At 38.2% G+C, this 27,279-nt stretch overlaps 1 protein-coding gene across 1 annotated transcript in view; it reads right to left on the reverse strand.

The window, feature by feature from the left end:
• Positions 1 to 665: 665 nt before the first annotated feature.
• rapgef4a (Rap guanine nucleotide exchange factor 4a) overlaps positions 666 to 27,279 on the reverse strand; it is a 31,431-nt gene continuing 4,817 nt past the window's right edge. The window contains exons 5-31 of the mRNA XM_023424565.2: positions 18,812 to 18,884; positions 14,536 to 14,600; positions 13,342 to 13,392; positions 13,127 to 13,233; positions 11,882 to 12,003; positions 11,592 to 11,775; positions 11,411 to 11,495; positions 10,810 to 10,870; positions 10,596 to 10,672; positions 10,332 to 10,478; positions 8,918 to 9,033; positions 7,281 to 7,366; positions 6,800 to 6,878; positions 6,523 to 6,673; positions 5,059 to 5,147; positions 4,788 to 4,818; positions 4,610 to 4,688; positions 4,107 to 4,253; positions 3,513 to 3,610; positions 2,948 to 3,073; positions 2,566 to 2,744; positions 2,351 to 2,441; positions 2,215 to 2,265; positions 1,880 to 1,967; positions 1,663 to 1,727; positions 1,504 to 1,558; positions 666 to 1,405 (exon numbers count right to left, since the gene is read on the reverse strand). Coding sequence (XP_023280333.2) covers positions 1,278 to 1,405; positions 1,504 to 1,558; positions 1,663 to 1,727; positions 1,880 to 1,967; positions 2,215 to 2,265; positions 2,351 to 2,441; positions 2,566 to 2,744; positions 2,948 to 3,073; positions 3,513 to 3,610; positions 4,107 to 4,253; positions 4,610 to 4,688; positions 4,788 to 4,818; positions 5,059 to 5,147; positions 6,523 to 6,673; positions 6,800 to 6,878; positions 7,281 to 7,366; positions 8,918 to 9,033; positions 10,332 to 10,478; positions 10,596 to 10,672; positions 10,810 to 10,870; positions 11,411 to 11,495; positions 11,592 to 11,775; positions 11,882 to 12,003; positions 13,127 to 13,233; positions 13,342 to 13,392; positions 14,536 to 14,600; positions 18,812 to 18,884 — 2,631 coding nt within the window. The 3' untranslated portion in view covers positions 666 to 1,277. The remainder of the gene's footprint in view (positions 1,406 to 1,503; positions 1,559 to 1,662; positions 1,728 to 1,879; positions 1,968 to 2,214; positions 2,266 to 2,350; positions 2,442 to 2,565; positions 2,745 to 2,947; positions 3,074 to 3,512; positions 3,611 to 4,106; positions 4,254 to 4,609; positions 4,689 to 4,787; positions 4,819 to 5,058; positions 5,148 to 6,522; positions 6,674 to 6,799; positions 6,879 to 7,280; positions 7,367 to 8,917; positions 9,034 to 10,331; positions 10,479 to 10,595; positions 10,673 to 10,809; positions 10,871 to 11,410; positions 11,496 to 11,591; positions 11,776 to 11,881; positions 12,004 to 13,126; positions 13,234 to 13,341; positions 13,393 to 14,535; positions 14,601 to 18,811; positions 18,885 to 27,279) is intronic.

Genomic DNA, 27,279 nt, shown 5'->3' on the forward strand with positions numbered 1-27,279 from the left:
TAAAACTACCTACTTGTCTATAAAGTTTTTAATATGATCCCCATCTGCACACCTATAATCTTAAAATAGCTTGTTTTATTTTACTGCAACAGTAATAATAATGTAAGTTATATTATACATAAATATAACTTCTGCCTGCATGAGTACTTTGACTTTTGATTCTTTTAGGTTTATTTTTCTGACAATACCCATTTACTTTTACTTGTATGGAGTATTTTTTACATTGATTTTACTTTTTATTATTATTTGTAAACTATTAAATTAGTTTAATTAATTTTATTCTTATTTTATTACATTAATATTCTAATAAAAATTATTTAATTCCTTAAGAGCTGAATCTTAAGATATCATGAGTCGTAACTGATTTCTGTTTTAAGGTTTCTCCTCTGTTGTGCGAGTGTCTCAAATATTGAGATGCCACATCAGCACTTTTTTAATAAAAGGTGCCTGGGACAAAACCTGAATCAAACCAAGTTTCGAACTAAAGCAAGTCAAGAATTGAAACTCTTGCAATGATAACTGCATGCTCTAACGTACTGGTTCTCAAGACAAAACCACATTTACTGTATGACAAATTATAGATTACTATTTTAACATGCCATGGTTGAAATCAACTTATCAATGCAATGGCAGATCAAAACAGTAATGACAATATGCCACAGAAATACATCTAAAATATTTAATATTTACAGCACATAAAAGGTTTTCAGACATTCAGACAAGAGAAATGTGCTCACATGATTAAAAAGTCAAACAATCATAACCCTCTGCATGCTGATGTCAGAATAAATATTTGTACACAATTTACAACACGTAAGAATCTCACAAACTTAAATATGTATAAATATTGTTTGATACAAAAGCTATGAAACAACTGAATATCAGGAATATAATTGAGACTTTGCATTTTTAAAGCATCAGCATCACATAGTGTTTACATCTGAAATGTTACAATAATCTGATGAATGAGATCCCCCTAAAGATCTTTCATTTCTTCAATTGTCCCTCTTGTTTGAGTTGGAGATGATGATATCTGCAGCACAGTGATATGAGAGGTACTTCACCCGCCAACAATTACCGTTGTCAAAATATCACAAATTACTGTAATTAAAAGGCTTAACAAGTCAGGCAATGGCATCTGAAACAATATCTCATTACATGATACGTCATTAGGTCCTCCATGTGATTGCCTGTATTGGAGTAAATTCATCCCACGGTAAGAACACATCATGTAGTGAAGCAGCATCAGAGTGTAACACTTCTGTCCCTGAGTGGGTTCAAGACCTGCGAGGCTCAAGTCCATGAGAGAGCTGAGTTAGCGTCCTTTGGTTGTCGATCACTTTGAGCTGGCGAACATAAGTCTGAACTTCTGGATGGTTCTTGCTGGCCAGAGGTGAATCTGGACCTAATTATGTGGAAAAAGATGGAAAGTGTTGGAGAAAAATGAGACAAATCATGGAGGAAAAATATCTCATTATTATCAGATGATCCTTTGGGACTTACTGAATGGCTGGCTCCTACAGTATCTCACTATCTTCACTGTGTTAGCTATCATTCGCTGAAAGACAGAGACATATAATCAGCAACAGATGTCAGGAAGTAATGATTAATAAAAGATTTACGCCAAAAGTTGGCCAACTATCTGCACATTCAGAGCCTCACCATTTTTTCAAAATTGACCAAATTGTCAATAAATGTCTTGTTGCCGTCATGAGTGAATGTCATGTCTGGAAAGAAACAGTGAAACACAGTAAGTGGTAAAGTTAGAGGAAAGGGGGAAATCAGTTATTTAGATGGTTAAAACTACAAAACAGTTGTGACGAACTGGTCAAAATGATGTTACATTAAAAATAAACGTCATCAAATAAATGGCTCTGACCTTTGATCAGCAGCGGCATGAAGGGAATGATGGGAGGCTCCAGCTTGGCAACTGTCAGTCGGTACGCTCTGTGGTTCCTGGATGGGTCCTGTGGAAACAGTCACACGGTTCTGAGATCTGTCATCGCTGCTATGTTAAGCCTATCTATCACAGTCCTGGCCGAGGGAGATGCTGCTAAACCCACACTCAACTCAGTGACCAGCTGAAAGTGCAATAATCCTGATGCTTTTCTACTCAGTATTTGCTTGGACTAAAAGCAAAACCAATTAAAGATGGAGACAGTTTGAAGGGGAAAAAGCATAATTGAGTGTACAAAATAAGTTGTTTTCGCTTACCATCAAATTTTCAAATTCACTATAAAACTTCTTGAATTTGCTGGGAAGTTTCTGTGAACACAAATGACAGGGGTGGTTTACGTATTGCTTACTAATGAATTTTTAACAGAAACAGACACGGTGGACGTATACACACCTCCCAGGTCTGACTCAGCCTGCTCACTGCTGGGTTACTCAGGCCCATAATGACAGCAAAGAAGGCGTTTAGATTCCTGTACTCCTTACAGCTTTGAAAGTAAACATGAAAAGGTAAGACAGTGAAGCGCATAAACAAAACTGCAATCAGAGTCAAATGACATATATATATATATATATATATATAAAATGACAGTGGAAACGAGGTCCACTCACTGGGCAGCAATCTTGATTAACTTCTTGAGAAGTTGCACCCGCTTGCTGAGCTGAGAACACATACACATCTCTGAGATCACCCAAAACTGAATTTCATTAAACCTCCTCAGGAACAGATCCAGGTTCACCGTGCTTTTCTTAACGTTTTGCCTCCCAAATGTGTGGTAGATGAGTTCAAGCTGCAAGACACAGAAAAAAAAAACCACAGCTGATCTTGTGAATAAAAAAGTAGGTTAACTAAATAAAAACCAAACCAATTAAACTTTTATTTATGCTATATCAATGCATCAGGTCTACAATTACATGTAAATCTTGCCAACCTTATGGGACACATTGTACAATGAATCAGTTCTACAAAAGGCACCTGGCCTCTCACTTATACCTCATGTACACAGTGGAAAAGTTCCCAGTCATAGGAGGTCATATGGTAAGCCACATCCTTAGAGCTCATCAACTCAAAGCTGGCCAGTGACCCTGTAGAGGGACCCTCCTGCTCAGGTAGAGGGGTCTAGAAAACAGGGAAAACACTGTCTTTTATATTTGACAATTATGTAATCTACTGTTGCAGGAATTCTCGTTTTGAAACATATATGTTCAGGGACCAAAATAAAGCAAATGTCAAAACGAAACAATATGAAAGGAAGCTGCTGATAAGAATAAACATTATAATTTAACTTCACAGACATATATTCAAAAACTGTTTATTTACATGGTTATAATTGCCTGCGTATATGCACCGGGTTGCTTAGAAGGTAGCTGTTTTTGCGAAAGGCATGGAAGACATCACAAATGTATATGAGCTGAGAAAAGTGTCAGGAGCAACAGATTTCTGTGATTTATAGCGAGTTGTGGGGATTCAGTAAATGTACTTGTGAAACCGTTTTTTTTTTTTTTTAAGATGAGAATTGTCTTGTGCAGCGTGTGTTTTCTGACAGGCATTAACACACCAAAGAATCCAGCTGGTCCCTTCGGCAGGCAAACAGCCGTCCATTTATGCTGAGAGTGGAGAACACTGAAACATCGTTGGGCTTGAAGATCACTTTCTCTGTAAAAAAGAAAACACAACACATGAGGGTTAAGAAAATATTTAAATTTGTTTTAGTCATCTTCTGGAAAACACTGCAAACCATTCATCTAATGTAATGTTAAATATTATATTAGGTGGTTAAAAATCTCAGCGTTCTGAAAATCAATCCACAGCATACGGTTCGAGCCTTTGCAGAACTAATAACACCGAGGGAAGATGACACTATGGCACAACACCATATTCTATTATAATATTATACTATCTGGCCTATAAGAGCTCTTTCATGCTAAGTCATACACATGTGACAACTATTTGAAGCCTTGATTTTTCCTTGCAAAGCTAAAGTTCACTGGTTAGAGATATATGAGCTCTATGATAATCAGCTTCTGCTCTGTTTTTGTTTACTTGCCACTGAAATTTCTCACTAAATCAGCCTGGGATTAATTAGTATAACACCCTGCTTGGGCTCTCCCTTGTGCCATCTTGGTTAACATGTAGCTGCCACTGCTCTCACCTCCTGCCGAACTGAGGTTGACCAGGAGCAGGTCCTCTGCTGACCCCAGTTTGTCGGCCACAGCACCGATGACCTCCCTGACTGAGGTGGCCACAGGGGCCCGGATTGTGGTGTAGGTATGGTCACAGCAGTAGACTTTCAAAAGAACTGGAGACAAGAATCAGAGCAAATATGGGATTGTCAATGATGTGTCAAGCGCCACATATTCCTTCAGAATGTCATCAGGAACCGACTGGAAAGACAAAAAATATTCAATCAGCACGTGTCATCACCAAATCAAATTTGTCAGGGAGTCTCTGAGTCGAAAACATCCATGGTCACATATCCAGTCCACTACATAGCAGGGTTATTTTCTGCTGCTGCTTTAAAATGTACAGAAAACCACCCACTCCAACACAAGTGTTTGTCTAATGAGGACCAGCTGACATTTCAAATAGTGGATGTAATGTGACAGCTGTGGTATAGCAACAGTTAAAAGGTCTGGAGACATGTCTTTTACTCACTTTCATCATTACTCTTTATGGGCTGACGTTTCTGAAGCTTCTCATCTCCTGTACTGAACTGCCGCAGCAGAATTTTGTGCTGTGACAAAGTATAAGGAGTTTAGGTTCGAAAATCTGCACAATAAAACAAAAGCTGCGCAAGACTTTTCATTTGAAAGTAAAAGCCTCTGCCTCGTACCTTTTTCTGTGACAGTCTGGCATCTTCAGCGCTGCAATATGAAAAAAATAAGTCAAAATTAAATCAACAATTCTTTAGCACTGATCATCTGCCAATAAAATGTGGAAGAAAAATAATCACAAACATTGAGGTTTCAAGGGGATCATGGTGACTACAAACTATTAGGAATACAAGCAGTTTTGGGTTTAAGGCGCTTTTCATCCAACTTCCTCCACACCCATAAAGAAAACAAAACAAAACAAAAAAACAGAAACAAAAACCAATAACTTACTTGCGCTTTACAATTCTATCCAGCTCCGTTACCTGATCCCTGAGGGCTGCAATCGCTTTGGCATCATTAGATACCGCCATGAGAAACTCCTGCAAAATAAAACCATTAAAGATATATCAGAAAAAGTAATAAATCGATAAAATGCAACAATCATTGATTCAGTCATCAAGCTGTAATACCCCTTTTTCTCTCTAACAAAGACCACACTGGATATAAGCTTTTAGCTTTATTGGGTTTTTTTTAACTCAAGGTTGTAATTTTATGACACGAGTCTTGTAATTACATTTATTATTTTCAAATAAATCTGTTTAACAATCTTTGGCCTGAGTGAGCAATCTCCAAAATACATGTATAAATCCCTAATTTATCAGGCCCTACATTCAGGAGTCATATTAGAGACACAAATGGAAGAGTAAACGTGAAGGTGCAGCCAATATTTATCACCTGGCCTTATTGCTCAGGGCAGCCCAAAAGTATAAACTAGAATAACACCAGTACAGCTGTACAAATGTTACATCATGAAGTTTACATTTAATAATTTAAAGTCTTATTCCGAGTCTGCAAACCAAAGCAATAGGAAACACATGTATAATAGCCACACCTGTGGCCCTGCTTTTTATTTTCATGAGATAAATGTGTTTTATTCCCTGGTTACTGAGCATTCTCGATTCTGATTGGCAGACAAGTGTCCATTTATGTCTAGTAACTGACAATACAGCAAGACATATCTGACGCAGGTGTTGCTTCGCTGCTGTAGATTAAGGTTTCAATGGTAAACTCTGGGTGAAAGACAGCAACAGTAAGACTTAGTTTGGTACTTAAGTTATATTTATGTAACAAAAGACAGTAAATGAAACTTAGCTGATCAATGAGAGCCACTAATTTTAATAATATTTGTGTGAATCCCAACAGGATGATTTGGATTTGTCCAGATTGACGCCAGATTGATACAAACCTCAGCTTTCAAATGGGTGGTTCTTTGCCTCCTTCCAAAATGCATTTGTATGCACTATTTACATGACTGTTATTGTATACTTGAAAATAAAAGTTGTACTTCTTGCAGTCTCAAGATATGTGTCTGTTTTTACATTATGACGATTTCATTCATTAGCCATTGGTCCTTTGTTGGTGAGTTTTCGTTCCCAGTTTCCTCGTAATAGTTTTTCTTTCTTTCTTTTTTTTTTTAAAACTTTCTACAAATAGTATTTTAACCAAGTGTCCGTCGCTTCACCTCCCACTTTCTTCAGAGAAATTACAGAGATAAAGTACCTTCTGAATTTGTGTATTGTTACTGTACATGTTGCTGTTCTGCAACATTATGTACTGTCACGTAAAATCTAAAACACAAAAAGATTCCAATACAAACACTGATTTACGTTTACATTGATTATCAAATTGTATTGTTATTGGCACTGTTGTTTACGGTGGTTATATTAGCACTCAATCACTCATCAAGAGGCTGACCTCTAGGAAGGCCACCAAATTGTCCTCCTCCTGCAGGTGATCTGCGTGTACAGCAGCCCACTGCATCACCAGACGGATCACCCTGCGCTTGTTGTTAAGCGTGTAATCCAGCTTCTCCTGTTCAGAACCCTGCAAGGCCTCGGCATGGTAGGTGCACAGCAGTTCAGGATCAAAATAATGTAATTGCAACAAAGAAGTATGTTTTATTTTTTGCCTTTCAGGTCATTTTCACATGACCAGAAAAAAAACATTAGGTAACATAGTACTGAAAGGATATTGGGCCATCAACACTGGACACAGTTGACTATTTGGGATGAAGACACAGTGCATGAGCACAAAGTCATCTAAGGCGGAGTCTGTGACAAAAAAAAAAAAAAAAAAAAAAAGAGAGAAGCTCATGTCAAACACCTGTGATGGAAGAGTAAGAGCAGATCAAAGAGTGACCAGAGCCATCGGGCTTGAGCCACATGGCCCTGTCTCTGTCACCTCTGAAGGCAAATGAAAACCATATGTATCCACACAAGCGAGAGTAATTAGATCAGCCCTGTGATGTGTGGCTAATTATAGATGAGAACAAACAGGTCAGTGCAGAGCAGCAGGCAAAGGGCAGAGGGGAGAGAGACTGAGCCAGGGAGAGTAGAGGAGAGAATAAATACACTGCATGGAAGAAAACCCTTCACAGTACATGATCGTCATATTGATAGATTATATTAGATGGCACTAATCTGCCATACTGAATTTTTTATGCTGAGCAGTACCTGACTCTGTGAATTGAGAATCCAATCGCATCATTTCAAGGAGGTGCTCCAAAATCTTCTCCGGCGTCCCCGACATTACCTTGTATCTGGAGCAAGACAGAATAAAACACACCCTTCACTAATCAAGAAACACTGGCTCTTAATGCTTAATGACACGGCGATGGCCCTTGACCGATTTGTGTTACTTGAACGTGCGTCTGTGATTGCTTCATTTGATAACAATCCTATTTACAATCACAGTTCTCAGAGTTCTTGGCTGACTGAAGATTGAGGGGAGTCTGGGCTAAGAGCTGTCAGAGAAGCCACAAAAAAAATGTGGGGACATCTTCTCTGTGAAGGAGAATCAACACAATCCAGCCTCGCTTGTTTTCATTACTTGATAGCTTCATCACAAGAGCGAGCCACACAAGCAGTGTTGTGTCTTCCCCACTCGTGGGGGAGAATTCAGTCTTGACACTCTCATGTGTGAGGAGTGGAGCTGATTAGAGGGCGACCCTGAACAAGTAATTGTGACTTGCCAGGCCTTCTTTTCCCCCTAGGCACTAGTACATCATTACCATTAATGTGTCTCTCCATATTACAGCGACTGTGCTGCAGTGACAGATGCCTCTATTAAGATAACACTTGTTGGCTGCAGTGCACAGGATTGCTCTGTGCTTGCGCTGCCTGTACGATCAGGAAGTGTTTTCATTTGCTGGTCACACTGACTGATAGAGACCAGTATCCTCCAGGATTTTCCACAGTTTTTAAGGACAAGGCTGGTGATAGTAATTTTTTTTTCTTAGCCAGTGAAAAGACTAAAACCAACAATCTGAAAATGGTTCCCAAAAAATGCCCTTTTTAATCTTGTTTGAGTAATGTTTGCTAAAAACTAGTGCCCAGCTGTTTTAGGAAATTGCTGAGCCCTTCTTGCAATTAGTTTTGCAATGATGTAAGCTCAAGAGTTAATCGCAAGTTAATTATTGTTATCTTGAGAAAACAAAACCTGTTTTCTCATGATAACAGGTTAATTTATCTCAATATCTTGAGAAAACAAAAAGCTGATTTCTTAAGATAATCAGATAATCCTTTTTTTTTATTTTAATTCAATCACATTTTCCAAGATCACAGGATAATTATGGAGAACTCGAAAATGAGTGTCTGCTTCATTTATTCATCACAACCAATTTTAACCTTCAAGATCACTGTCATGACTGTCAGGGAGGATTCAGAACCGAACAGCAAGTCAAGGCATAAATGTGTAGTTTTGTTTGGCACGGTTATGGGTACTCTGTGATCTGACATTTTCACCTTAAATCAGTTGAGACAATGCCATCTATACATGCTAGCATGGCATCCTGATCATTGATAAACATTATAAGTAACAAGGAAGCGACCATTTGTTTTCTCGCGTTAACAGGTTGATTATCTAATTTTTTCTTGATATAACAAGATAAATTAACCAAAATACTTTGCTGCAGTTTATCACACCTTGTTTTCAAAAATAGAACTGTTGTTAATGTTTTGGCTACAACTCCATTCGAGATTACAAGTTCAATTAACACCTGCCAGGTGGATATACTCTATGATGTACACCTTTTCTGTCTACAAATACAGCTCTGTTCAGCAGAGTGCAGTGCAGTGGTGGGCACATTTACTTGTAATGTGAGGATGAGGCTCCCTGGACGGAGGTCCGACTGCTGCTGAGACTCTTCTCTAACACCAGAACATCCTGACCGTGCTCCTTCAGACGCACCGTGTTGGCCTCCACGTCCTTCACACATAGACACACAGTGAATACATAGAAATTATGCATTTTTATATGAAGACTTGAACCTTTGCAGATGATGAAGACATGGAATCTAATAAAAACAGTACATCAACATGAAACAGCCATAATAATTACTATTTTTTAATACACCGAGTGGTTGTGTGTAAGTTGTATATGATTGTGTTAAAGGAATATGAGCTGTCTTCGTCGACAGCATAGTGAATATGGCATGTCATAAACTATATGCAGTGTTTACACAATTATGCAATCATCTAAAAATTGCCAAGAGGTTTGACCCTCGGCTGTCTGAATCAGAACTAGCCATATTTTTCCTACTGCAGAGACAGTGGCTTAACACTGGGCTCTGGTCACACAGCAGAGTGGATTAGATGGTTCGTCCAGCGCACAGTCAGCAAACAATCACACTTACCTTAGCAAGCAAGAGGTTTCTGACAATGTAATAATGGGTTGGATTGCTTTTACCGTTGTCTAACAAGTGTGAGGTATTAATGTTAAAGTTAAAAACAACCATTAATTGGATGTTTTGCTCTTTTTTTGGGTGAGATGTGGTTATTGTGAAATGATTTAACCTGGGCATGCATAAACCTCAGTTTTGAATAAATTACTATTCTCTCAAGACATTGAGTTATTTCTTGGGTCGGTCAATACATATTCAGATGGTGCATCCCGAGTGTGCCAGCATTGTTCAAACCCACAGAAAATTATCTGAAGTTCTAAGTGTAGATCCAACTTTTTTTTAAAGATACAAACTATCTCAGGTGTCATCTAGAAAGTTTACATTGGCTCAGATAGTGCTACCATAAACTTGGGTTTGACTATTTTACTGGATGTAAATATTATATAGTTGATATACAGCTGATAGCTGTAATGTCATTACAGTGTCTGACACTATTACAACAACACAGCTTTTGAAAATATTGAAGCCATTGAGAAGGATCATTTACAATTTAGTCAGTTATCAGATTATCAAGTTGTTGGGTTATCAGCCACCAGATGTCTGATTTCTTTATAAACTGCCCTCATAACAGATCGAAGAAAATAACCCAAAATCTGCCTCTTATATCAAGCTTGAAGTAATACGAATCATTATCAACATATTTCATATTTAGTTAGATGAAAAAGCTAATGGGTGCAGAGGGCTGTTGTAGTCTCTCACAGGCTGCATTATTGAGTTTTTGCCAACAGAGGGCAATAGTGTTTTTTTTTGTTGTTGTTGTTGTTTTTTTGTTTTTTTTTACTGTTGCTGTAATAACATTAGTAGATGTTGAACAGAAACTCACCCTCAAAATCCGGTTGAAGTCCTCCTTGTCTACTCTCAGGAAGTGACAGTTGTCCTCTCGCAGGACAATGGAAGCAGCACGGGGGGCGTCATTGACAAGTGCCAGCTTCCCAAAGTCATCTCCTTCATGAAGCGTGCAAACAACACCCTGAGGAGCACAGCATGCTGATCAGTTCCTGAACACTGAATCAAGGCCCTGCTCAGAGCAGCATAGTAATCTTGATGCTTTGGTGATGTGAATGATCTTATTTGAAGAAATGTCTACTTTTCCATAGATGACGACGTTGACTGAGCCCTTCAGAATAATGTACCACGATGTGCCCTCCTCCCCTTGATTGAACACTGGGAGAGAAAATCATATCAAAAACAAAGAAAAGCTTTGGTGGTCTAATAAAGCCTCATCTGTGATTTGTTGGATTAATATTTACTCTGTAATGCATTTCTGAATCATATCACTTATTTGATAAAAAAATACTCACACACTGTCCCTGCCTTTGCATGAGACTCAAAGATCAGCACCCCTGCCAGTTCTCTCTTTACCTGTGCAAGCAGGGGAGATATAACACGGGAAGATCAATATTAAAACACATTTGTTTTACTTACTGGGGCAACAGGGAACATTAAAGTAGTAAAAAACACACAGACAAACAAAGTTTTACTTTTCTGCTGTTCAATACCCCACTGGTGTAAAATAGATTTTCAAGAGATTGAACATGAGTTATATTGTCCATAAAAAAGGTATGCAGTTGGCAGCAATTCTCACATAACTTGGTTTTCAATCTGAGTGAATTCCAGCAGCGATAAAAATTGATGACTTTACCTGCAGAACATTTATATTGACTGTACATGATGATCCAGACTGAGAGGAATACATATATACAGAGTGTGTGTTTGCATGCTTGCATTTTTCCGCCACTGTCACCAGTCTGCTCTTAAATCTGACAAAAATGTCTGAGGAGCTGAGCAAGGTATTTATCGCTGAGCATGGTTTTTATCGCTACAGGAAACACAAACAATTTCGGTGCCACACAATGACACCAGGATTCATACGGCTACTTAAGACAGGGCATTTCTACTCACAGTGGTGGATAGATGAGATAAGGCCTTTATATGGAGCAGCTCTTCATAAATGATCTCTAAATCATCTGTTGTTCTTTCAGATGGACTGGAAAACAGGAAATGTATAATCAAACTCATTACGGCATCACACTGATTCACTTTATTTAACAATGTTTTAGAGGTTACTGCTGTAGATCCCTACTGTTTCCTCAGGATCATCCTCATGTGGGCATCAGGTCCAATCTGCGAGAGGAGGAGCAGGGTGTCCTGCAGCTCCTCTTGGCTCTCCTGCCTCTCCTCCTCACTGGGCAAAGGGGCATCCTCCTGTTCATCATCCAGGAAGCGGTAGAAGAGGTACTTGTCCTGGAAGTTCAGCTCCTGGTCCACTGCGTCACAACGACACAGCACAAACAGCAGGGCTTAAATTTAAAATCTGTGCCTAACACGTAGCCAACATGTGCGCAGACACAGGCATCACACACAGCCTCTCACCATGGTTGAGAACACCTTCTTCCAGCAGCACCTGCCACATGCCCACAGCCTGAATACGAGTGTGGACGCATGAGCTCTGTTGCATTTGCCAGTCAACCAACTCTGTCCCCACACAACACTGCCTAGGAAAGAAAAAAAAAGTCAATATAAGTTATGTAATATGTTTACTGTCCGATATTGGTTCACTGTCTGATTGTATTTAATTAATCAGCTCTGTGCTTGTATTTTGTTGTTGACCAAACAGGTTGAAGAGCTTTTATATTCTGCCACAGTACAAATCTTGTGTAAATAGGAGTTAAATAAAATAAATAAATAAATACAAAGGTGTTACATTCTAACAAACAAAATGTAACTATAAGGTCTCTTCATCAAAATAATGATGAATGAATATAAAATAATAATTAAAAAAAAAAGATCATGTCACTGACAACAATTTCAATCATGTAACAAGAAATTATATTAAAGTTACTGATGAAAAAAAAAACTTTTCTACATACAACTCATAGAATACAACATAGGCTGTGTAAGATTGGCAGTGACTCCACACACATTAATTGATGTTTGGACACTTGGGCTCAGCGCAATAAGCTGTAAACACAACACTGACATACAGTATTGCAATTTTATGAAACTGATATGGGGAACATTTTAGCAAAGAGACGTCTGTTCACACACCCGAAAGACACAAAACAGCATTAGCATTCATTTAGAGTCGTGTTTGTCTGTATCTGAGGAATACAAGTCTGATATTCACTCTCTCTTTTGCTGTTTTTGTCTTCACCAAGGGAAATGTCTGGCCCTCGGCAGGTAGCGTACAGTGGGTTTTTAAAAAATGTTGAAAACAGCTGCCAGCTGTGTCTGAAAATGATGCAGATGAGAACCGCGAGACTCAACCAAAACAGTAAAGTTGTGGGCTGTAAAACCAAGACAGCTGAAAGAGGCACTGCAGCGCTTCGGGGAGGTCAGATAGTAATTCTTTCTGTGGTCATGACTACAAGCAAACACCTTTCACATTACACGGTTATTTGAGTTACTGTTAATATCAAAAAGTTACTAGTACAGTTATGCTATCAGGAATGCATTTTAGAATGATAGTATAGGAAAACACAGAAGTCTAGAAAGTCCAGACGCCAAAAGACATGTGAACAGTTTTTTTTTCTTTTCATTTATGCTATCAAGTTGGGATTTTTAGATGGTTTTTGTGCACGTCTTTCACAAACTACTTGTATTAAAATGTCAACCAACCTATATGTTTTCAGATGGTACTTCCTGTCTCTGATCATGTGAGGCGCCCTGGAGAGGATGGCGTTACGGAGAATTTTCCCAGCCCGTAAGATCTTCTCCGAGGGCACCTGCACAGTAGAATTCGGGTCAAATCACAGCACAATAGGAGTCCTACCTGCGCCACATTAACAGGTAATGACTGACGCCTACGTACAGAAGGTCATTGAGTTTACTACCTGTGAAATGCATTTGGGGTGGGGTTTGGCTGGGCTTTCAATGAATGACTTCTGCAAAATAAAATGAAACGAAAAATAAGAGGAACTGAAATAAAAGACATCATGGATGACAATGGTACTGAGGCTCCTCTGAAGATAGAAAAACTCAACATCACAGAAACTGGGTAAAATTAAAGATCTGTTGCTGCCAAACCCAACAAAAACACAACAGTCCAGTAATTGGAAAATAAAGACATCAAGGAAACAACAACATGTCAGACAAGTCAAGTTAAATAACGGGTGTTTTTCTTCTCACTGGGGGCCACAGGATATCTTCCTCACCGCTCCTGTATGACTCACAGTTGACATTATGTGTTTATTAGCTGTCAATTTTAATTGAACTCATGGCTTTCTATATTGCTTCTGAGTTAAAATAATAGTGTGTTCCCAGATTCTTGACTGATGCATCCAGTTGCTTAAATGGGACACAGATATCGTGTTGTAAGTGTTTTTTTCTGTCCTCTGGGACCACAGGGTGGGCTGCAGGGTTGTGACATTTAAAATGCATTCTGCTTGCTTCAGAGAGCAGCGTTAACTCATGCATTTATGTGAAGGCTTTAAAGCCTCATCATTAATTCACAAGAAAATTTGTCCACTCAGTAGCCAAAGAAGCTGGGCTTTCTTAGTTATTATTTATATATGTTATAGTAAATTAAAGCTGTTTGTTACATAACAGAACAATCTTGTAGCCATGTTGTGACCAAACTCTAGGAAGGAACAAAGCACAGGGCACCATAAATCTACTGTAGTGCCACGTTATCAACCCAGTGGCCAGGAAACGACAACAGGAGAAAGGTGGGACAGGAACTGTTCTGGATGGAGACAAGAACTCCAGTCACCTTGTTTATATTTAGATCAACTTTAAACAAACTTCACATTCCACGCTTATTTCCAACCTTTGCTGAAGAGGCCAGTAACAGTAAAGGATGTTGTTATGTCACACAAAATGAAAGCAACGACAAAATGAGTTATAGCTGAGGTTTAAATCATTGCCAAACTTTTTTTTTTACTCACAATGACACTCTATCCCAGAATTGTCTCAACCCCGCAGACCCTCTCTGTCTTTCATAACATGTGGTAACACTACATGATAAAGAGTTAGTTTTGTAATAAATAAGGAGTGTGTGTCAGGCTGTCAAGTGTCAGAGAAATTACCTTATTCTGATGTTTGGAGACTGAAACAATTGAGTTGTTGCTTATGTTCTCCTTGTCCGGCATTTCTGGGTGTGAAAAACAGAGGATATATTACAATATATTGCATGTAAAGTGACTTGGAGAAAAAACATGACCATCAACGAGAAGTGTGTCAGCAGCTTGTTCCATTTTTGTTCAAACCTCCGTCTAACCCCAGGAATAGAGATCCCCTGCAGGGCCACGTGATGAAGAAAAAACGTCAACTCTTACTTTTAAAACTGAGAAAAAGATTCAGCAATTTCATACCACTAAATAAAAGTTCCTGGAGCAAGACACATAAACAACAAGCTGCAAATAACTTGCAAATAAAAAGCCCATTTAATCCTTGAAAATGTATTTCAATGATCTCTAGAAGACCCATCTTTTCCGAGAGCAACTCCTCTCCTAACACCTCTAACACCGTAACGTGCCTAACTAGCACTTACTATGCACTTGTAGTAATTAGTATTTACACCAATGTCTCCTACTGCACTGAAGCTTTAGTGATGCCCCTAACTTATAAGACACTTTAGATAAAAGCTTCTGCCAGATGAATAAATGTAAATGTAATGTAAATTTAAAGAGAAGTATATACAGAACAACAAAATCATGTTTTACTGTAAATATAAACATATTTTGTTTGACTTTAAAACAATGAAATGATGCAAAAATACATTAAATTGACTACTATTGTATTTCCTGGTCACTGTCAGTTGTTCAATGTTTAATTCTGCTCCTTTTCATACCATCTTTAGATCTTTGGTTTGGATGTCATAATATGTATGTTTACATTCCATTTTTAATATTTCCTTTCTTTTGCTTTTCTAGTCATTCAAGTATGCCACTCATGTCGGTCACCATTTTGAACCAGTAAATTTGCACATAACTTAACCAGTGGCCACTGTTTATTTATCCACCTTTTTTTTTCTTATTTCAACCACCATTGAGCAACGATCAAGTTTCACTTTCTATTACTCTCTTGACATTATAGATACGTTGGGCTTGTACGTGCTTACCTTAAGGAGCAGATAACTCACAAATGTTTACTGAACCTTTGATAAAAAATAAATGTTCCAGTTTAGATTTTTCCTTAATTAAACATGCTATTAGACTCTAGTGCTTAAGATGGGGTTATGGGTGTTTCTGTACAAAGGCAGCAAAGCGATGGAATACAGTAAAGAAATACTTTTGCCAGAGTTTATACTCTATGTGAAAGTCCTGCAGAGGGTTTGTTAGAGGGGTGTGGTTATTTCTCAGTATTTGGAGCTTTAAGCTTGTACTGTACTCCTCCCCTCCAGGACAAATAGCATAATCAGTCAAGGCTGCTCAGTCACAACTGTATCTGCAGGGGAAAAAACTCAGCTATTCTTAGACGTGCCTCTCAGACTGCTGATACCACAAGACAGATACACAATCCACACAATACAGAGAAAGTGGAGCACAGCTAGAAATCTAACATTACACTTGTGGCTATATATCCAGGGACAAAAGCCAAGCATCTGTATCATTTTAACTTTATTGACAATGCTCTATGTAATTCCTGGTCATTTTAGTAAATGTTCTTGGCTGAGAGATTTGTTCTATTGTTAGCATTTAGACCATCTGACCAAATGGGCAAACAAGGTCCTTCAGGGGAAACATTAATAGAAAAATTGAAAAAAAAATGCAATACGTGATTAAAATGTAAAAACTGTCAAACTGATTGACAGGTTTTTTTTTAGTACATCTAGAGTTCTCATTTCTTTCTCATGCTGGTAAAGTTTGTTTATATCAGAAATATTTCTGAACACTGGAGTAAAATCAAGCTATACGAAGTGCTTATTAACCCTACAAGTGGCTATAGTTTCCAAACTAATGAACCAGGCACATTAGGAAACATTCATATTGTTCATTTTTGCAACTTACATGTACTTTGCTAGGCAGTTACCAATGATGTTGTTGTTCCAACAGGGGCGCCAGATCATTAAAAGCTCACACGGGTCAGTTTGAAAAGTACTGAGAAGCGACCTATGTAACAGAAGCCCCTTATGTTTAAGGTATTAATTATTTTTGCTAGAGGACATGTTTCTTTAACTGTTGAGGTCATATTTACATGAAAGACGAGTCTCATTTTCATTTTGCTGTCAGCCATCTTCTTGCACATTCTTAGAATGTATTTCTATTTATAGGCTGTGGGTCTGTATAGAATTTGCGCTTGTTTATTGTTGCATTGAGAACTTAACACAGCTGCCCATCATTTTATTTGTGAAACGGTCATGGTGGTCCATGTGACATCATGCCATACATTCAAGGGTCGCATTAATTCAGTCACATCATTGCAGATGTAACGTACACAATGCATGTGAGAGGTGAATCCAAGATTACCGCTTTGTGGTTGTATGCCTCCGCCATCCAGTCAAGTTGCAGGAAATATGGTCACAATCTCCCCTTCCCGGAGTTACCTTGTTGAATTATGGCCAGATGTTTTTTTTTAGAACATTATGATGTCACTGTGAAGTTGACCTTTGACCATTTGGATATAAAATATCATCACTTTATCATTTTATCCTATTAGACATTTGCGTTCATCATAATTAGCGTATGAATGGCCAAAAACATGTTTTGAGATGTCACAGAGATCTTGACCTTTGACCCTCTTATCAGTTCATCCGTGAGTCCAAGTGAATGTTTGTCCCAAATGCAATGAATTACTCTCTAGGCATTCCTGATGCATCACATTCACAAGAGCGTGAGGTCTCATGTCTTTGAACTTTGACCTTTAGCAATCAAAATATAACCAATTCATCCTCGAGTCCACTGAGATATCGCGTTCACGGGAACGGGACAGATAGCTCGACGGACAACACAAACACATAACACTTCCCGCCCTGGATATTGCCGGCGCACCTGCATAAAAATCAAAAGTTTAATTTCCTGGGGAAGAAAAGTACTTTTGGTCAACATTTCTAGGCTTCTAAGTTTTTCATTGCAGCTGATAACTTGTGACATAGAAATGTGCTCATGTATTAAAAGGTGTTCAGGTAGAGTAGAGCTGAATGCATGACTGGAGTGAAAGAAACAATGCTGACTTTAAAAGCATCCACCTGTTAAAACCAAAGTGCTGTAAAAGCCTTGTGTTTTGTAACTAAGAAAACTGTTTAAAACATGTTTAATTCATGTGACTCAGCCTCTACAGTTACAAAAGCACTGAGCTGCTGTGAATGTACTGTACAAGTAAGTGCATCAGCCTGCAGCTGCTTGATGCTTGTGTGATTTCTGTTGTGAATTCATGCATAGAGCGCAGTACTGTAAATCCCCTATGTACTGTACTGTATGTTGGAAAAATACTCAGAGCCCTACTGTTACAGAACTGCTTCATAGCACGAAACAGTGAGGAACAGTAAAGCAGACACATCCACTTTTAAAAGCAGCAAAAAACATTACAGTAGTTCAAATTCAAATTCTACGTTTATGATGAGTGGGGACTCAGATTGTCGCTTCTTTTTCTCCATCATTTATGAACTATCCTTAAAAATGCATAACACTACACAGTAAAACCACTGCCAGTAAGCCATCAGGCTCTGGACTCTGCTGTTCATCATGTTTATGGTACATGACTTTGAAGCAAGTTAAGGTCTCTGTCTGAGCAAAGCTAAGTCAATATTGAGTTACCTTGCAACAGAAAAAAATAAAAATAAAAATATTATTACATATTGTACAATATAAGAAACTACGTTATATTGCACTGCTTAAGAAATATTAAATCTCATTATACATGAGTGGAAAAAAAATCAATGCTTTGATTCTGGGAAAGTTTATAAATTGAGAGTGAAGCCATTTACTGTAAACAGTGTTGGGAATTTGGGAATTCTTCCTTGAATTCTTACATCAAAGAATATCTACATACAAACTGGAGGTGTTGCAATATACTGGTATTGCTGTGATATCTAAAAGGTAAAATATTAATATAGTGTAAAAAATGCACATATGATAATATTGGGTTGGCCGATATTAAGCCTTGTGGATCTTTTCTTTATCAGTTCATCAGGTTGCCTTTTCACTATTAACTCGACCATTCAGTGTCATTGTTCTTTTTGTATGCTTTTGTACAGTTTTGGTTACAGACTATCTCCTAAACTCATATTTGAGTCTAATTCATTTGCAAAATATGTATAGATATGGCTATAATATCGTTATTGTGAATTCTTTTGGCCACGACAATCAAATGTGATAAGAGTCTAAACCACTCATATGTAAAGAGCGATGCAGGGCTACTTACTGTCAGCACTACAGCCACTTTCCATCACACCATAGGGTGGGGCAAGGAGTCCAGCCATGCACTGATGATATTTCTACAAAAAATAAAGACAATTCCAGAACAAATCAATCATAACTGACCAGAAAATATCAATTACACATATTTGGGGCACTAAACAAACCCAACACATAAACAAAGAGTCCACAGCCATGCTTGTGGCTCTTTTAGGCTGTAATTAGGCACAGCGGTGCTATGAGCTCAATGCTAACACATCTTAGTTTAGCATGTCAGCATGCTAATTAGTGCTAACACAAAGTACAGCTGAGGCTGATTTGGGAAGGTATTTGATCAAATGTTATGGCAAATTCACACAAAACCACAAACGTCAACCTCGTGGTGGCACCAGAGGAAAAGTGAATATGATACATACTCTACACAAAATTACATCTTAATCCATTCAACAGATATTTCACTCGGGAACACTGACATCTCTAGAGCCATGCAGCTAGCACGGCTGAAAAAGAAAACAGCAATGGACATGCATTGTGTGTCATTTAATGAAGATACTGTATGCTCCTGATACTTCTGCGATATGTGATTTTTTATTCTTTTTACTGTACCAGATTACCTCCTTGGAAAAGCAGATCTATCACTTTAAATGAAATGTCTGTGGCTGGAAGTCGTTGTTGCATGTTATTTCCCTCTGTCTCTTCCAACAAGAAAGAAAAAAAAAACCCTTCTGTCATCATTTGCCTCCAGGATGTGAGGACAAGGAGAAAGCCATTGAGAGTTTGGGGTGTTTGCTGATATTTTGTCCTCATTAGTTCAGACACGCAAATGTAAGTAGGGTTCAGTGAGAAATAATCACAAAGAGGGAAGAATACAAGATGAGTGGTTGTTATGATTTATTGTGAAAACTATGAAAATGTGAAGATGATACGGCTTAATTATCAAGAACGTAAGTACTTACTCTTTCATGTTGTGCAAGCTGCAGAAAGCCACAGAGCAAACAGAGCATAGCAGTACAACTGTTATGTGTCTTATGCCATCGCTGTGCCCTGCAGCATCACAGCCGTTATGTAATGAACATCGTGCACTCATATAAATGTCAGGTTTTTGTTCATGACACTGGTGCGCAAAGAGGTCAATCCCACCGTAGCCATAAAGACACGTCAACCTTATGCAGCTTACGACAGGGATGTAGTGGGAGAGTACACATCTCTGCCAATGTGGAGCCATTCTCCACGCAAAAACAACAACTGTCTAATGCTGGAAATTCAACATCCTGATCATCACCCAAAACCCAAAACTTATTCCTTTACTCAAGTTCTGGCTATCTGCTTTTTAAAATGGAAATCTGTTCATAAGGTTGATTGATTTCACCTGCTATATAGATGATTTCTGTTGTATTTATAGCAATACTGTATTCTCAACAGTGCCTCACTGTAGAAGATGTGCGGTTTAAGTTACTGTAGATATGCAAGGTATTTTGGGAAATGTTTCATGGTGGGAATAATATTACATGGTATGGTAATATTTTACTATAAATCTGATTATATTAATACTAAGTCATCAGAAAGCCATATTTAGATGGAAAAAAACAGAGTCAGCGATATTTTTCTTTTTTTTCCCTTCTCTTTTTTTTGTTTGTCATGTTTAAAAGCTCATCACACTGATTATCCTGTAAAATTGTCTCATCTTTAAACTCAGTTTTTAAACGATTTGTAGAATAAGCCAATTGTTCAATATTATTTGGTCGTAGAAGTCAACAGAAACTTATTATGTGCCACAGAAGCTGTGTTCTAGGTCAATAAAAAACTGATTGAGGACCACTTAGTGACCGGCCAATTCTCTCTACTTTCCTATCTCCCGGTCAGAGGAGACCGAATGAAAGCTAGAACTCTCAAGCCATTTGTTCCTGGATGGTAATGTGCTCTCAGAGGTCATGTTTTAAATTCAATTCCTCCCTCTGAAGTCAGTTAATCATTTTAGTAACCCTCCTGGGGCACACAGCTTTTTCCCCTCAATTAAGAAGTAGTTTAGAAATGTCTCAGTGACCTCAGTTTTTAAAAACATTTCCACGTCCCTACTTCAAAATAAGAACTGACTTCCGTTTTATTGAGATGCTAAAAGATCTAGATTAAAGTCAACCCCATACTCAAAACCATACTGAAAATCCTGTGGAGGACGGGTTTTTGTACACATGCAAACATCAGATTGACTCATTTTTTGAAGTTAATCAGCGCAGCAGACATGAAGCCTTCAGAGAGTCACTTCAACAAGCCTATCTGTATTTGTTGACACTTTAAGGATTTAGGATTAGGGAGGAGCACTTAAACTGAGCTGCACATGAACAAATGAACTTAACCCCTCTGAGCCAATAAAGCCGGCCTCCCTGAGGGGTTGGATCCGGTGCGCAGGGTGGGGGTGTTGTTTTAGAGGGAGATTAGGACCATTGTCAGGTGTGTAAAAAGCACTCACTTCTGTTTTGTTAGTAATGATGTCTCTGCCTCTTAAGACACACAATAGACCTGTTTCTACGTTTTACACCCTCCAGCTCACTGTAGACCGCTGCCTTTTCAGGTGTCATTTACCCTTTGTTTGTATATTAGTGTATTGTATGTTATATTTAACTGAAAACCATTAGTTGATTAATTGATTAGTCAGTTGACAGAAAATCGATAGGTAATTAATAAGTGATTAACTCGTTTTAATTCATTTGTCAAGCAAACATGCCAAGCAGCATGTAGTTTCAGCTTCTCAACTGTAATGTAGAGCTGCTTTTCTTTTTTTATATCATTCTATATTGAAGATATTTTGGTTGTTCTATAAGACATAAGAAGCTGTAGTGGGTTTTATTCATTTTTTATTATTATATCTATTAATCAAGAAAAGAACAGAGGAAAGATACTCATGGGTCAAAGACATTCAGAAGTCTAAGGACTAGTGAGTATCTATAGTTGAGGGCTGGAGTCAGAGAACATTTTGCTTTTAAAAATAACTTTGAAAACATTAATTGACTTCATGTGCATCATATCAGACTCATATTGTGCCAGTCTCCTATTTACCTCTTTCCTTTTTTGATTCATCTCATATGTTGCTTTAACAATTTCCAGTTATGACACTGATGCTGTCATGTCTTGCTATGTCTGTTTATATGTAAAAAATAATCATCTGTAGCTGAAGTCATGCTGTTGTCTGTGAAACACTTTGAATTTGTTGTTTCAAGATACTCTAAAAAATAAAAAATAAAGTTATATGTCATTATTCCTAACTACAGGAGATCCCTGTAAAATGCAATAAAACAAGACTTAAGACGAGTTTGTTCTATTTGTGAAACTGCAATGTTGTGATTTTTCTAAATATGGTACTCAAATCAATACTGGTGAGATGTTGTAACAGGTAGATTTAAAGCAGGTCCTGAGGATTTCACCTTCATTGTTACTTTGTCTATATTGAATTAGTAAATTCAATCCTGAAACCCAGGAATTAAAATGATGTTCAGTTCAATTAATAGTTCAGCATTTTACTGGCTTACTTGCAGAGTTAGATGAGAAGATTGATCCCACTCTCAGATATAGGAGTGGTATCAATCTTCTCATCTAACTCACACAAGAAAGACCATAAGTGCATTTCCCAAAATGTAAAACTATTCCTTTAAACGAATCAGTCCTATTATTCACACATTGACCTTTATCAATTTAATCCCACAAAATTATTAGAGCAGTAAATCAGTTCACACTATATAGCTATAGTTAAACAGATAATACTGCAGAAATACTGGAATTGTGTGGTAATAAATACATAAAAAGGCATTGACTGAAGTTTATAAGCTTTGTCTATAAAGGCATCAAAATTAAATGTGTTTGCCATGTTTCCCAGAAAAGAAAATATGTATGACAATACTTCATGTCACAATAAAACAGCCACTGGGTGTGATTTGTGCAGCTACTTCCCTATTGTCTGTCACTTTATAACCATAACAGTGACAGAGATTTCCTTATCATCTACTATCTCCAGCTGTAGAAACAAAGCAGAGCAGTGCATTACTTTTAGGAGCTTTTTGGTATTGCTAAGTTGTTACTACGCATCAGCATTTATTGACAAAGGGACAGTCCAGAGTCAGCAACATGCCACACTGGGACTCACATAAACACTGCACACAATGTCCACTGCTGCATTAGTGGTGCAAATGTTTAATGAGATAGACCTTTAGGAGAAATCTACTGAGTCAGATACTTCGACACAATTCGACAACCAGGGAGCGAGCACAATGATGTGGTCAGACAGGTTACCCTGTGTCCAACAAATAGCTGTTATTTGTACAAACTGATTTCATCACATTAGAAGATTGTGATCTGTTGCTTGGATTTATCCGAGTGTCTGAGATGTGTTACAAACACTTCAAGAATTAAAAGGTGTTTAAAGTGAAATGACAAGACAGGTAGATGTGTAGTAGTTTAAACCTCATCACATCAAGACACTAGGAATAAAAACTCACATCCAATAGATCTAATTCAGAATCACTGTGATCAGGAACAAATTATTGATCCATGATTTCTAAATTCATCCAAAATTGACCCAAAATGTTTTGATAATAATTTTGAATTGAAAAAGTAATTGATATATACATTGGAGGTGCCATTTTCTCAAACAAAAGATGCTAACACAGTTTAAATAAATTATTTTTGATTTACGTGACTAATGTGCATTCATCACCACACAGCTCTTTACATAAAAACATAACATGAACATAAAAACGGGATGTCTGCAGTAACAGATGTGTCTTTCTGTTTTCCTCCAGTGAAGCTTAGTCAACTGTTGTACGTATTTGCTCTGGCACACTGACTTCACCGTTCACAGCAGCAGGAGAGCTCTCACATATCCCTTAACCCTGTCCTGCATGAACAATGTGTCATTTTTTATTACCCGTGTATCTTGTGTATAAAAACTGTGTAGCGACAGTCACCATGGTGTGAAAAACTGTTGAACATACACTCCATATCTCTATCTGATTTATATGGTTGCTATGCTTTAAGTGTGTCCACAGATAAGTTTTGTCTTATCTCTGTCATAACAACAGATGAGTAAAGATATCAACAAAAGTCATTTCAGTGCTTTTTCATTTCAAGCTCATCCTCAGTCTTTCATGCTTGAGCACGTTATGGCTTTGTGAGCATCAATGTGCATGGATGCACTCTTGTATTTTGAATAATTCACCCTCAGATTACATAAGCGATTTAGTGTAAACTGTTCTCAAAGCATCCAATTATTATTTTGAACTCTTACAGGCACACTTCAGACCACTTGGGGAAACAACTGGCTGGAAGACCGTTAAATATTAGATTTCCTCTAAAACAGAAACAGTTAGAAAATGAATTCAAAATTTTCTATTTCGAACACAACGTCTGAATTTCCAGATAGTTCTGCAACATAAGCGAAAAACTGTTTTACAGGACTTTTAATCCAGCAATATTTTACTTGCCCCAAATCCATTTCTCAAGAATCAAATGCATTGCTCTGTTCAAAAGTTTAAGAAAGATTACCTAAAGATGCTGGCAGCTTCCAATGCAGCCTACTGTGGCTGGCAATGACAGGAAGGTCCTCCACAACCTCTTCATCCAGGCATGTAAATCCAATTCTAAGATTCCCAGAGTGTCACACTAGTCATATGTAGCATGGTCCAACATGATCCAGTAGCGTACCCGCCGCCTGCACGCCGCTCTGAGAGCAGAGTGAGCACACTGCCTCAGACCAGCAGAGCGCCAGTCAGCTGCTCATTTCTTCTGAGCAGCAGTTGCTAGGTGATTACTCAACTCCAGTCAGTGAGCACACAGGAGAGCATGCTCCATCCCTCTCTCTCTCTCTCTCTCTCTCTCTCTCTGTCTCTCATTCTCTCTCCAACGAGTGATCAATAAGCAGAAATGTAAAAATGTATTACAATTATGTCCCTGCTGCTTTCATCAGCTTACAACTCTTCAGGGAGACCTTTTCCTCTGTGGACATAACAGCAGAATTGTCCGGACCAACCCTCAAATGTACAGACAGCACCATCCACTATCCTGCTCCTATCACTGAGCCCCTGACTCTCAAGGACAGAGACCAGATGGTGTCTTATCTTTGACCTTGTCACTTATCAAAGACACAAGACAGCTGCATTAAACTCGCTGAGCATTTTCCCACTAAGAAATTAACCAAAAGCGTTTCTAAAATCTACAATATCTCTATTTGATTAATCGTAGATTTGTTAGGGAATTTTTACTCCACTAAAAGTACAATATCCATCAATTTGTTTCCTTCATTATTATTTCATTTTGTGGCCGTGTCTTATAGAGGAGCCTTGATGTCAAAGTATAATTTTAAAACCTTATTTTAGTTTATTTTTTGTGTATTTCTAATAACCATCATCTAATCAAACATAATCTAAAACTGTACATTGCATTTGGTGATTATTTTTTATTAAACTGTCTTTATTTCTTTTCTTGTCCTCTTTATTTTTTCCTCTATCTTTACTTATAAAATTAAGAGATGTGACAGCATAAAAAAAAGATCACTTAACAAAACAGGCAAAGACTCTAAACATATAGAATCTGAATGCAGAGGGGACTAAGAAACAGAGAGACGGGACAGAAACAAAGACAGAGCAGGGGTAAATGTGTGTCACTGTGTCAAATCGGAGTCGCTGTCACTTTACTCTCCCGACTGATTGAAAAACCAAAACAGATCAGCTTCTACAATTTCAGGAAAAACGTGATGGAAAATAGTGCCTTGTTTTTGGATTTGTCATCATCCTGAATTTGGTGGAATAAGGGCTTGTATTGAACAGGCACCAATTTAAGACTAGACTGAATTATATTGTTCCTTCATGAGGAACAGTACCAACTCGTGGCACTGGAGGGAAGAACATATTCCATCTTCCTTGTTTCTCCTCATGTCACTCACAAATTTGATTTGAAATTTGAAACTGATGATGTGGTTTAACTGGAAGATTCAGGTTCAACCGAGTTCTTTGCTACATTTCTCTGACCCATATAAATGTGTTGCTCTTTTCGTGTGTCTGACTAAAGCCTTAATTAATCCTGTGAAAGCGGTTGTAACACACTTTGACTTTAAGGGCTAAATTCAGAAGCAAACAAGACTTAAAGTCTGTGCCAGGAACTTTGTTAGGCTCTAATGCTCATTTTAAAGAATTTCAAACTGGTAAATAGATAAAAGTAAAGTAGATAAATTGTTACATGTATTGGACAAATTGAAATTTTGACCAGACAATTGCACTAAACAAAAATCAGGCACTCACCAAAGTTCACAAAGACCATGAAAATCAGCACCAAGTTGCCAACAACGTAATCTCTATTTAAACCTTACTTTCACTTGGGATGGTAAACAATCCAACGGCCGCTGAATAATTTCACTCTGAACCACAAATGTAAACCTCATGGCACTAGAGGAAAGGTTGTTGGATCCTCAAAGCTAGTGGGATTCATCCTCTGGGGACCATGAATGTCTGTACAAAATTTCATGGCAATCTATTGAATAGGTGCTGAGATCTTACGGCATTGCCATCCTTAGAGCCACACAATAGCATGACTATGAATGAACTGACAATAATCAGCAATGCCAGCTGCCGTTTTTATCCTGTTAAAAATGTAGTCCTGTTGTATTTTACAGGTTGCAGTTCAGATTCCAGCCTTTTGATGATGTAACGGCTCTGTGAACAGAGATAAGGGAATAAAACACAAATGTTTTGGATACAATCTTCCTGTACTTTCCGTGCACATATCCGCTGTACACTTGGAGGGACTCTGGCTCTGGCTGTGACATGGTACTTGGATGTTGAACAGCCAGAGAATTCATGTGGCCTTGTTTTTCCAGCCCCCTCCACCCAATCCTCAGACACCAGAGGGCACGCTGCGTCCCTGCCACTTCCTGTTCATCAGCTTTCCAGGCTGCTTCTATGGACTGATGATAGTGTCACACCAATCTCCCCTCCCACACTCTCTGCTCAGCCCCCTACAGACATGCTGCAAGCATAAACACACATGCAGAATACATACAACCGCAAAAATCTGTAGTGCTGTTACTCAAAGCATGTGCAGTAAACATGCCTAAGCAACTGTCCTCCTGTGATGTGAAATTTGTCACAACTGATATACAATAACAAAGCTTTCTGTCCAGGCCGCACGCATGCTGACATGACTGTAAAAGAGCCACCATAAGACCTTAAAATCACAAATTACAATTGTGTTGTTTCAATCACGGTGGCCATCGGAAGCAGGAAACAAAGTGAAGAGAGAATTGATGATCAAGCCATCTAAGCTTCAGTCAGCATGCCTCTCTGTGTGTGTGTGTGTGTGTGTGTGTGTGTATGTGTATGTGTGTGTGTATGTGTGTGTGTGTGTGTGTGTGTGTGTGTGCGCGCGCTGAGCTTGGCTCATGTCTGCTGTATTAAACAAACAAGCACACGGCTGCTCGTTCCCAGTAACAGAATC

Source organism: Seriola lalandi, unplaced genomic scaffold (genome assembly GCF_002814215.2).
Source record: "Seriola lalandi dorsalis isolate HSWRI2012SDOR001 ecotype SW California unplaced genomic scaffold, Sedor1 jcf7180002054744, whole genome shotgun sequence".
NCBI lineage: Eukaryota > Metazoa > Chordata > Actinopteri > Carangiformes > Carangidae > Seriola > Seriola lalandi.